This window comes from Platichthys flesus, chromosome 9 (assembly GCF_949316205.1).
Source record: "Platichthys flesus chromosome 9, fPlaFle2.1, whole genome shotgun sequence".
NCBI classification, from domain to species: Eukaryota; Metazoa; Chordata; class Actinopteri; order Pleuronectiformes; family Pleuronectidae; genus Platichthys; species Platichthys flesus.
The window spans coordinates 24,544,163-24,556,919 of NC_084953.1; the positions used below are offsets into that span (position 1 = coordinate 24,544,163).

Sequence of the window (12,757 nt, forward strand, 5' to 3'; positions counted from 1 at the left end):
ATCCGTCTGAAATTACTCCAATGCAAGGGAGAGGGTGAAAATTATTCTTAATAATGACATAATCAGCAGAGCAGCCATCAAGCAGATAAATTGTCATGCGCATCGTGCTAAAATATCCAATTATCCTTTGTCTCCCAGCTCTCGGTGTTGAAGTTGGAACTGCCAGAAAGCCAGTAGGGGGATCCCCACGTCCCACTGGTTCAGTCAGATGCCCCCCCCCAAAACAGAGAAGAGGGCTTAAACAGCATTGGTGCTTAGTGTACAGATCTAGATATGTAAATAGGTTCTATACAATAAAGTTGTTCCCGATCCTCAAAAATAAATGGATGAAAAGTATCAGTGATGTTTTTTTCCTCAAAATGATTCCATTGTGCATACAGAGTTTCTTATTTCCTTGATATTTTCAGTCCTTCATTTGTTCCTTTCAAGAATTGTTTTAGTCTTATCTTACATAGCCTCCTTTTATGAAGTTAACACATGACTAAATTGGTTTGAGCGGCATCTGCTGTGTGCCCCACAAACAGATTAATCTGCAGTGCGGCACCAAAGGAAAACAATATGTTTTCTTTCTTTTACAAAGTGCTCTTCTCACCTCCGAGGCGCCTCTGATGCCCTGCTCTGCTCCCAGATAATACTGTCAAGCAGTCATTTGTCAAAAGATCCCGAAGGCCATATCTGTCACTAGAAAGAAAAAATAGATGACTGTACCTTGTTCTGCTGCAATATCAGAACAATAATAATAATATTAATAATAAAAAAAAATCAACCCTTTTTGTTTTAGCTTGTGAGGTTGTTTTTCTTAAAGTCCTTATTTGTACTTTTTTCTTGTCTTGTCTTTATATTTTTCTAGAAAAACATAATTATTCTTTTTTTTTTTTCACTGGCCCAAATCCCCAGAAATCCCATGACTATATTCCCTCAGGTATTAACAGGGTGTCGTACAGTCCCACTGTAAATCCATGGGTGTCTAGCAACTCCAGGCTGGCGTTTCAGCTCCTTACATCTGTTTGTCACTGTGTTGGCCTTAAGTCTCTGCTGCAGGAGCACCAGCCGCATTTGTTTGTTGCTTCCGCCATCAGAGTCCTACCTGCATGGGTACATCCACAGGGCTATACCCGGGTGGTAGAGTGTGAGTGTGGGTGGGGTAGGGTGTTATTCTGACCACTGCTTGGGAAGGTGTTGAAAGAGTGGAGAGAGGTAAGCCCCCCCATGGTGCTGGGGATCATGGTTATGGTGTTCGGCGTCATGAGCGGGATGTCGTCCGGTGAGCGCCTCATGGCCAGAGTGTAGTCCGGCGGGCAGGCAGTCCTCAGAACCACATCGTGAGGGTGCAGGGTGTCGCCCACTCCCCTGCAGTCCCGGTCCAGGTCAGAGTGCTGCTTCATCTGCAGGGACATGATCTCCTCCTCCTGAGTGTGGGCCAGGTCATTGGCTGCATTACGCTGGGGGCTGCAGCGCCTATGAACATCATGCCGACGCTTGTCCTTCTTGTAGTACAGAGCAGCAAAGGCTAGGATGTTGAGGAAAAGAAGGGAGGCTCCCACTGCGATGGTCACTGACAGCTCAGTGGAGTAATCGCGCTGGTCCACCAGGTGTGGCTGGTTGCGGGTGTCCTCTGTGTCAGTAGGGAACGGAGTTGGGTTAGGGCGTTTGGTCACCGGAACCTTGGTCTTTGGTGTACGGTTGGTTGCCTCTGGTGGAGGGATCTGAAGAAAGCCAGAACAACGGTTAGTATAGAATCATCTGATGAATGCTCAATACGCTTGAAGCAACCACAACAAGAACATTTTAATCAGATTTACATTCCTCAGATATACAGAAACAAGTTCTGAACGGACACTAGAGGTGGAGCATTTGCCTGCTTGAAGATTTTTAGTGCTTTTGACCCTCTTGAACCTTAGAATCATGTCCTTGGTTTGGTCATTCTATCATAAGTAGAGTTAAACTAAAGCTACCCATTGACGCCTGTAGTGGATTTTTATAGGCAGAAGGAGATAAATTACTACGAACCTTGGTGGTGGTGGGAATGAGCTGAGTGACCTCGTTGAGACTGTGCAGATGAGGAACCAGCTCCAACCACAAGTTGACCTGCGGGGAGAGGAGGAAGCAGTATAGTGATGTGGGAGAGAAAATGGTGATCCCTTGGATACCATCAACTGTGTACACTGAACATCAGTGATACTGGATAACTGGTATCACAACGTTGTTAGCCAGCATTTTATTCCTATGCACTATTAGCCCATTCAATTGCAGTGCCATAATCACACAATGACACCATCAGATGGATATGAAAGACTTATAATCATGACCAGAGTATTTAATTAGATATAAAGTGAAATCGATGGGAAATATCTCATATCCATAGTAGAAAGTAATGCTAAAATGTGATGGTCTGCATGGTTACAACAGGCACAGAAAAAAAGACAATTTTGCTACCAAAGCTAAGGAAGAGAGAACTATAGACAGCATATTAAACAAAGGTAAAAATGTATCTGTAAATAAATGTTGCATTGACTGGCAGATGATTACACAATGATTTTTTGATGACTAAAGATGAAATATTTTCTAATTCGCTTAAACATTTTCTAATTATTTGCTAACTGTCAATGTAACTGTTGGTACCAAAAGGGCACACTCAATATTCAATTATAACCATTGTTTATGATTATTCTTGGAAAATATTACTATGCACATGTAACTCTGCACCTCAGTTAAAAGGGAGCAAATGGTATCTGACTGTACCTTATTGGCCCGGTAGTGCTCTTTGACCCGGGGTTTCAGGCCAATGTGCAGATAAAGCTGATCTTTCTGGTTGTAGCGTGTCCATGCCACTTCTTCAAAGCGATTGGGCTTGGTGTGGATGAACTTGGTGTCCTGAGGAACCGGCTGGTTTGGATCCCTGAGAAGAGCAAATGGGGGGGAGAGTTTTAACATTAAACATTTTTTAAAAGAGAGTGGTGAACTGTTAGTGGTTATCACAGATGATTGATACACAAGGACATTTGAAACAACTCAATCATAGACATGTTGCCTACCATGGACAATATACAAGTAATATTTCTTGCATCTTGTGGTTGTTTACTTTAGGGGACAGGAAGGGGAAAAGCTAAAAATAAAGCTGGAGTGGGTCTTTTTAGGTATGACTGTGTGGTTATTAAAACAAAGATTATGACCTAAGTGTAGCTTCTCCCTCAGGCTAATCAGTGTAATTATGAAAATACTGAATTGCAGTGGTGAGATGCAGCCCCAAGGTTTCATCAAATTTTAATAAACAGCGTCTGAGATATCACACCTTATAAAATCATAAAAAGGTCAAAGGGGGTATTGCTATTCCCAGATGATTGGTTTTCTAAAAATGATGGAATCAAGGTCTAAAAATAGTAAATACCTTCAGAAGTTGTATCTAACGTCAACAACATTAGCATGGCACATGTTTTGAAATGCATACATGCATCTTTAGAACTGAGCCTCTGTTACATAACTATATACTGTATATTAAGTTTGCACATGAAAAGAAGCCAATGTAATATATTCAGTTTCAGCAGGCTGATCATTTCCATAACCAATGTTTCATTGGTTGCTCTAAATTGAACTGAAACTTTTATTTTAAAATTATGTACCATCTGCTTTTGATGAACTTAAGAATCAAGGGGACATCACAGGGCACAGTGTATATGCAGGTCAAACCATATGAACCCAATTTTTACATTCAGAGGAGCTTCTTGAGCATATTCAGCATGGGCCCCCGCGTTAAATACATCCACTTACACTTAATCTTAGCCGAATAGAGCCAGCCATGTGAGGTATAGAAGACCAGTCAGACCCAGTGAGCGCCCCATTGTCTGAGAGCAGCATATGGAGCCAGTCAGACCTTATCAGGAACACGCTTAACCATTCAAATTGGTGGCATAAATCTCCCAGGTATCCGGCATTCCACGTCAATTTGGGGATATATATGTGGATCATTAGTGCCTTTCTGTTCCCCTCAGGGCCACTGGGTAGTGCACAGAAAGCCAATGTCCTCCCATTGCACTCTCAAAAAACAATTACCGCTGTGAATGTATGCTGAAAGGCAACATGGGACAGAGGAGGGCGAAAAGGAATCATTTTAATTTTGTCCCATCGCGAATGTCCCTCCTCAGGCAACGGCCATTAATTAAGAATGCATTTGAGGGCATGTAGGGGGTATCTGCTTAGAATACAGATTACACTGTACAGTCCATAAAACATAATGGCACAATTCACTGATCCTGGTCATCAAATGAGAAGAAATACAATTACAATAACATAATTTATTATTTTATGGTCTTCTAATATGAGACTCATGCTGCTTTAAGCATGACAGCAGAAAAAAATACCCTAAAAAAGATGGATGAACCACCTTTTGGCTGATCTTGGTATGTTCATGATCACGCCGAAGCTTGTAAATAAGGTTTCTCTATTGGAAATGACTGGACATCTGAATCAAGAGGATCTGTATATCTCAACAGTAAGTGCAATTTAAATATTATTGTAAATTAAGTTGAAAGTTTATAGGAAGTTCTTTGAGTTGTTTGATTAATGCAATATTGTCTTTCATATGAGTCATGCGACAGTAAGGAAAAAATATTTTTATAGTAAGGAAAAACTATTTTTTCCTTACTCCTTATTATGTGATCTCAGTCTCTTCAGCTTGAATGCAGCTATTGAAGTTAATAATACTGATGAAAGAGTTTGATCATAATTTATACTAAATTAAAAGGCAATTCTCTTAGCTCCTGGTAGCAGGGGTATACATCAAGTTTGAGTGGCAGTAACATCTAGAAAGGGACTTGAAATGGCCCTCAGGAGCAACATTTGTTGTGACCTCATACCCTGTCTTGGCAAAGTTCGTCCAGTAGGTCATGACCACGGCGCTGAGCATCACGTCGTTTTTGGAGAAGTTGCAGGGAAACAGGTCGGTCGGCCCGATCATCGGCAAGCCAAACACATATGGGATCTCATCTCCGTGTGCTGCATCTGCCCACGGTGGTACCTGAGGGGCAGCAAGGGAATCAAATGAGATGCACCCACACACACACACACGTACACACACACACACAGATCAAAGAAAATGGGAAAATGCAATACTTTTTGGTACAGAGGGGGAAATTAGACAAGTTTTTAATAGAATTTTTCCTGGCATATCTGGCCAATTCCTCAGTATTGTTTTTTTTGAACGATTAACGAATATAATATATATTAATATAAGATAAAGGGATAGTGGTGACTGGGGATGATGACTTTGAGATGGTATTTTTGAATGTAGAAGTACAGTACATGTCATTAGTTGTAGCCTGTTGATAAAAATATATCCAAAAAGAAAATGTGGGGATTTAAATCAAACTCCTTGCTTGCCTTTAGGTCCTGATAATTAGTCAGTGTAGTAGTGGACTTATAAAAGTGAAACTTGGATTGCAGAGTTGGGAATTTGCTTCTCTGGCAGTCAGTCATAATAATATAATTGGAATAAAAACAATAAAAACTCTGTTGTGTGCCACTAGGCTCTTTTACTGTTAGGCAGATTGTCATCATGTCACTAAGTTTTATATTTAAACACATCTGAAACAGTCTGCTTTCCAAATCTGTTGAAAAGTCACGCATTCTAAAAGTTTGTATGGAGCCCAAGCTGGGCTGCCTGCCTCTCAGAAATGCTCTTGTTGGATTACATTTAATGACATAATGAATTGCTACAGCTTCTGGTTGTAAATCACCTAACAGTTTGAATAAACAGAGCATAATGTAAACTTTAAAGGTATTTAATTAGCTTTGATGGGCTAACAAAGCTAAGTCAACTGTTTTGCACACTTGAGACAACCGTCACTGATCACAGGACCAGACCTATATGAATTAAACAACTCAGAGCGGTGGGGGGTGAATCGGAGGTTATGAACCAAACTTGGCAACACGGTAAGAGTTCACAAAGTGATTAATGCACAATTCTACAATTGCTGTTTGCCTCCTCAAACATAGAACATCTCTGTTTGATGTCCGATTACTGTCTCTTTGATGCAATATAGTTGAAGAGCAACCATTTCTTATGAATATGCAACTACTTTACGACTACTCCTTTCATATAATTGACGATTCATGGAGACAATCCATCATACAATCTGAGTCTTACCTGTTCTGTCTGACAATGATGGTAGAAGGCGTAGAAATATGTAGGTGACCCAAAGCTGGAATGGAGGTCGGCCGTGGCAATGGCTGGCGCCACCCACTGATGATCAGTGAACAGGGCAAGCAGTGTCTTGCGGCGGGTCTCTGGGTTGTGCCTGTCCGCCCAGTCGGTGTACATGAACTTGATGGTCTCCCGTAGGATATCTTTACCCTCTGGGTAGCCATAGAGGTCGTCCACAAAGCTGGACACGGCGTAGTCAAAGTCATTAGCCTGCACGCCATTTTCGTTGTCCACGATAAGCTCCACAAACTTGAGGCCCTCGCCCTGGTTCACTCCCAGCATAATATCGTAGTTGAGGAATTCACCTGGAAAGAGAGAGTGAGGAGGATATCAATTCATGGTGAGAACGAAATTGAGAATTGCTAGCTCTAAATGTGAAGTGAATCTGTACCTTGCTCCATGAGTATCTGAGGGTCGTCGGGTATAACGTCTCCATCGATAACAGGCCCAAAGGCAATGTGGTAGCGGGCTGGTTGGATGTCTTGATCAACCAGCTCCTTGTAATGTTTTCTCTGCAGGCAACCCACAAGCTCCACGGTGTCTTCCAGGTTACAGCCCACCTTACGGGCCAACATCCGGGCATATTTAGCTGGCTGAAAACTGACGGCCCAGCTGGACAAGGCTGAGCCGCTCTGGGCGATGGCCCTCTGGAACAGGCCTGGAGATGAGGGGAGGAGAGATTAAGTGATTCATGATTCAAGATCATTGTTCAGATAAAAAGAACAATATCCAGATTTCACAATTTCAAAATTCACATACTGACATGACTGCAACTGCATACAGAGGAAATAAACTGAGAACCATGCAGACTGAGATTAAGCACGGTGAAGTTTGAAGGCTAAAATGACCTCACTCTATAAATATCCCATGTAAAGAAACCAATATAAAATAAATATACTAATCACACCAAATATAATTTCTGAATGATCTACTTGGATGTACAGTTACATTCACAAGACGTGATGTTCTGAATTGTATTTCACGTAAAAAACAAAAACAAGAATGAGACACAGGAAACACAGGAGACACAGGAGCACCCTCTCTAACGTGGTACTTAACATTGACTCATAAAACAATCCACAGCCAGTATTGGTCTCTGTATTAACATTGTGTCATGAAGACACACACAGCCAGTATTGGTCTAACAACAGGCAGCAGTATAGCATGTCAACTTGCATGTATGTCTGTGTGTGAGGCATTAACTTTTAAATAACATGAAGTCCACTGAGGCTTTAAGCACATGTTTATTTCATGTACTTTGTCATGCATGCTCCACTTATTACGTTGTTGTGTAATCATTCATTATTGAAAGCCTATTTTGTACTGTAATTTTTTTCCCATTTGCTCTAAGCAAAATATATCAACTCATTTTATTTCTTTCCCTACAACTGACCTTATACTACTAGAGCTACTACTACAACTGACTCAGCAAAGCATCCCGTGGGCAGTCATTTACATTTTTTTTATATTTACCATGTTTGAATGCACTGTCTTTCCCTGCGTGCAAAAAAAGATTTTAGTCCACCCAAACAGATGCATTCACACCAAACATGCTTGGAGCAGTTGGTTTCACCTCTGCAGTGTTTTCTCTGTCGCGTTGTAAAGTGTAATGGAAGAAGTTAAATTGAGGAACAGCAGCTTCTCTCGACATAAGAATAAAAAGGTCCCATCCAAAACACAAAATCACACATGTGGGCGGCTGTGCCTGAGGGGTAGAGTGGTCCTCTTCCAACCTAATGGTCGGCAGTTCGATCCCCAGTCTGACCCTTAGGCAAGATGCTGAACCCCGAATGGCCCCCCATAGAATAAATAAGTGCTGTGAATAGATGCAATGTGTGAATGTGTGAATGTAAAACTGTACTGTAAAGAGCTTTGAGTGGTCATCAAGACTAGAAAAGCGCTATATAAATACAAAACCATTTACCAAAGCCATTAACATGTAAACACACATGTAGCCAAACTGATTGAATCTATGTTGAGCTTCTGCACCACATCAGTCACATCCCCTTCAGAACTGCTCACATACTTATATAGACAGGAAGAGCCCATGAGACCTCACTGGTGACTCAGATTGTTTTACCTTTGGTGGAGTTGCTCCACCGGTTGCCCTCCGAGTAGTGAGACAGCGTGAGCAGGTTGACACAGGAAGCTCCGGCGCCTGAGCCAAACACGGTGATCCGTAACGGATCGCCGCCAAAGGCTGCGATGTTCTCACTCGTCCAACGCAGAGCCTGGATCTGGTCCAGCAACCCATAATTCCCTTTGGCTGCCTGGTCACCTGTGCTCAGGAACCCTGCATGAGAGGACACAGACGACAGAAGGTGTTAGTCTGGGTCTGTGCTTGTGTCCATTAACATTATATAAATTGCTTTTTTATTACAGGCATGGATTCATTTAAGGAAATAAGCATCATGTGTCAAGTTGAAAGAAAATACATTATTGATTTATGAAACAAATACACAGCTAATGTACAGAAGTTGCAACAGCTATTACAAGCAACTCTGCAGAGCATTCATGAATCAAATCACTTATTATTTGAACAATTGCAGAAGTAAAAGATAAGAGATGACAAATTCAAACGTTTTCCCTTTTCGTTAACATGGCATTAGCTATATTATCAGAAGCCATACCACGTGGGTTGCTGATGATGGGTTTTAATTGGAATCACATATCATCTTGCAAGTATAAGACATTGAAAGTTAAATTAACACCTATTTGTCAAAGAATTGACAGACACATTTATGTAATAAATATTCCCCACATATATAAAATTAGTGTATAATTAATTAACTCTCCAGAAAAAATGAAAACAGAACAACACCACGGACACAACTTTTCTCTTATTATCTTTTTAATCTCTGATTAAAATTAAATAAAATGAAACAATCAAAAGAATCAACATTTGAACCTGCAGTTCAGATAAGGCAGGATCTCCGCTGTGGAGGGATAACCAACAAGCCTGACTGTTTAATCATTTCCTCCAATAAAACAAGAGTTATAGCCCCTTAGAGCCACTTAAAGTGTAGATATGCTAAATATAACAGAGACTCGTTTGGGAGAAAAGCATATTCAGCCCTGAACAGAGCTCACAATACAGATGATAAGGAAGCATCATGAAAACAGATCCTGCTTTGGTTAGACCAACATGGAAGTTAGTTTCTCTCAAAGCAATTAAATTACCATTCAAATTGAGTCAGTCTGACCAAACAAATGAGATGCTTCAAGCAGCCTCCATATTTGATTCAGCAATAATTTGAAGCAAAGACTAACAACGAACCCTAAACAGATCAGCTTTAGCCTTTCTTCCGCTACCTGCGCTTCTATCACTTATTTTATTTGATTAAAAATGAATTAATTTATAATAACATCCCGCCCTAATGCACGATGGATATATTTTTACACAAAGACATCAATTTAATACTGTAACCTGAACTCCGTTTCGACTGAAGGTATTTAATGCTGTGATGAAGCTAGACATGTTTATTAATAACTGATGTCTCAGACCTTCAAACTTACAATGGATATTCACCACCTGGTCCAATATAATGTCCTATCCAGTCAAGTTGTATTATCACCAACAGGACCAATGGCCAAATCTACAAACCAACACCCAGGTTGTGACAGGAACTAACATGGTAACACAACGGGTAATAAATAAGCAGATAATCTTTATTGCGTGAAATCATTAGTCATTTATAATGGTATATATAATATGTTAGCAAGCATTACATGTCACTTTATGTCGGCTTGTATAGTCACAGTTCACGAAGCCCCCCTGTGTACGTCCCAACATCTGCCCTATTTCAGCCCCACCTCTATCTCAACCCCCCTCCCTCACCTCTTGGTTACCCCTGGTCACTGCGGCTGCATAAAGGTCGACTGCTTGCGAGGTATGAAAGAGCTGATGAGACGAGGCTTCTCAAGTACACCCATAGGAGAGCGCTGGTCTTTGAGAGCTATTTCATGTCCAGTCACCATTATCACTCCCATCCTGGTCCTATGATTTCTATGCTAAAAGCTCCATTACCTGGTGTAGGCATCTAGGGAATCCCTCACACCCATCAGCCTCATCCATGAACTATCCTTTTATGCTCCCCCCCATTCTCACATACAGTATTTCCTCCCCTGTCCTTGTCCATGATCCTATTCTTACGACAGTGTTGCACTCTGTGGCTAAATGGAATGCTCATCACCTGGTGTCAGTCAACACTACTGTTAATTTCCACAGGGATGCACGCACACATTATGTATTGAGTCAAGCATCTGAGGAGCTACATGCTCCTGGAATAGGCTGCTGAAAGGAACGATGCCACGACTGCTATTAACACTCCCATCATGAACAGATAAAGGCCAGTGAGATACCTTGAGAGGCTTTGAAGTTGTATTTTCACAGGAGCATTAGTGGAATACTGAGATTGGTCATTCACCCCACTCTGTTGCTCTCTCTGTGTGTGTGAGAGTATGAGTTTAATATAGGCTTTTCTGGCACTTGTATTTCAAAAAGCCCTCTACTTTGCCATTATTGTATTCACTGTAAAGCTGCCAATAGTGGTCAGCACTTGCTGCTTCAGGTATAAAAAAAAAAAGAAGTCTGACAGGCTTTTGGGCTGCTGGCAGGCTTTTAACTATAAGTTTGAGCGGGAAAAGGGCAAAGTTAAATTTCAGATTTGTGAGAGTTGTGGAAATGTATCAATATGTCAATATAAATCTGGAGAAATTGTTAAGTTTGCAACGGCACAAAGAGAACAAATTAAAAGCAGATAAAACAACCCTGTCTTTATGAGGTCTGAAATATGTTTAAAGATTTATAAAATCATAATGTGTCCTTTTAAACACTTCAGATGAAGGACTCTACAACACAACACACAACCAATTCCCAAAATGCATGTGTTCAATCTGCATCACATTTCACACATCCATCCTTTCAGAGGCTGACAGTACCTCGTACAAGTGGAGTATGGATAGCGTTGGTCAGTCAGCCCAACAAAGCGTTGCCATGAAGTTTGTAACAGATATCCATGTTCCCCCCAGGATGAGCTGTAATCACTGACCATCCTCACACTATTATTCTTAGACCATCCTTCTCTACAATGTATTTTCACATCACAGGCCTGAGTTACATTTGGCGTTTATGCTATTAAGTATGGACGTTTTAAAACAAACATGTCAACAAGATAAGACAGTAGACCTGCTAAACACCAGCATTTTAGCACTGGCATTGTGACTATATTAGCATGCACGCAGCAGTAAAAGTCTCCAAGAGCACGTTCAACCTACTATGTATAAAAGATTCACATAAACTCACAGTGTATGATGAATCATTTTTGTTAAGCCCATTACATGAAGATTTTCGTGACAATAGCATGTGATTATCAATGCATTTTTATTGGATATGACATTATGATATGAATTAATGTGACGTGATGTATTTATTTGTGAGCATTCACGATTGTGATTAAAATAACCACAGTGCAAATATTGTGCATATAATTTGTTAACTATGTCCTTTGTTGCACTTAATGCAAACATATTAATGTGTATGTTTTATTTAAGTTAGGGTACAATGTGTATTTTAAAGAATTATGAAGAATACACAAATACAAATGCAGCAGCACAAGCATTTGTTAATTTATTCTATCGTGATGTCACTAGTAGCATCTGACCACTCTCTATCTCTCTCTCGCTCTCTCTCACACACACACACACACACACACACACTAAGTAGTTCTATCACTTAACCTGAATATTTAGACCCCCTAACAAACAAATACAGGACACTTTGCCTCCGCCCTCTCCCACTGACACCCGCAGACAGACACATGACTCGGCTGACTGTTTAATTGAGTTCATTCATTTTCTGTTCCCTTTCCGCCGGCTTATTTATTTAATTGTTTATTCCTTGATCAAAGCCTAATCTGGTGGAAGCAACAGCAGCCATCTACAAGAGAGATTTTAATTGATTCAATTTAGCTGCAGTGCAGGGATGGGCTGGCAATCACAAGGAGCGAGGCAGGAAGAATGATTAGTACGGCAACAGTGGTGGGGCAGCAGGGGAAGGAACCCTCCCTCCCTCTCTGTCTCACCCCCCCCCCCACACACACCACACACACACATACAAACACACACACACACACAAACACACACACACACACACATAGATACAATGAGCTACACAAGCTACAAATTCACCTTCACAGATGTAAACAAATAACAAGGACCTGTTCATTCATATTTTCCACCCTGACTCTAATTTAAAGGGGACATATTATGAAAATTCCACTTTTGTATTGCTTCTACACGTTAATTTGTTATCTGGCATGTCTACCGTCCCAAAAACTACTCCCGCGATTTGTTGTGGTTTCTCTATTTCAGAAACGATACGCTAGAGTGCGTCGAATGGGATTATGACCTATTGACATCATAGTAGTCTCGCTACATGGCCTTGTGCCCTTTAAATCTTATCTTCGTACCTCTCCCAACACTCAAACAGCTGTGTACTATAACAACAACCATGTATATCACTGTTGCAGCAAAAGCAATAGGTTGGTGGGTTATATT

General features: G+C 40.9%; 1 protein-coding gene across 3 annotated transcripts in view; it reads right to left on the minus strand.

The window, feature by feature from the left end:
• Positions 1–890: 890 nt before the first annotated feature.
• Positions 891–12,757, minus strand: part of nlgn1 (neuroligin 1) — a 244,258-nt gene continuing 232,391 nt past the window's right edge. For 2 of the 3 annotated variants that reach the window (XM_062394663.1, XM_062394664.1), the window contains exons 4-10: positions 8,280–8,492; positions 6,591–6,857; positions 6,143–6,504; positions 4,854–5,014; positions 2,743–2,899; positions 2,011–2,088; positions 891–1,706 (exon numbers count right to left, since the gene is read on the minus strand). In XM_062394663.1, coding sequence (XP_062250647.1) covers positions 1,110–1,706; positions 2,011–2,088; positions 2,743–2,899; positions 4,854–5,014; positions 6,143–6,504; positions 6,591–6,857; positions 8,280–8,492 — 1,835 coding nt within the window. In that variant the 3' untranslated portion in view covers positions 891–1,109. The remainder of the gene's footprint in view (positions 1,707–2,010; positions 2,089–2,742; positions 2,900–4,853; positions 5,015–6,142; positions 6,505–6,590; positions 6,858–8,279; positions 8,493–12,757) is intronic. The other variant, XM_062394665.1, reaches the window with a different exon arrangement.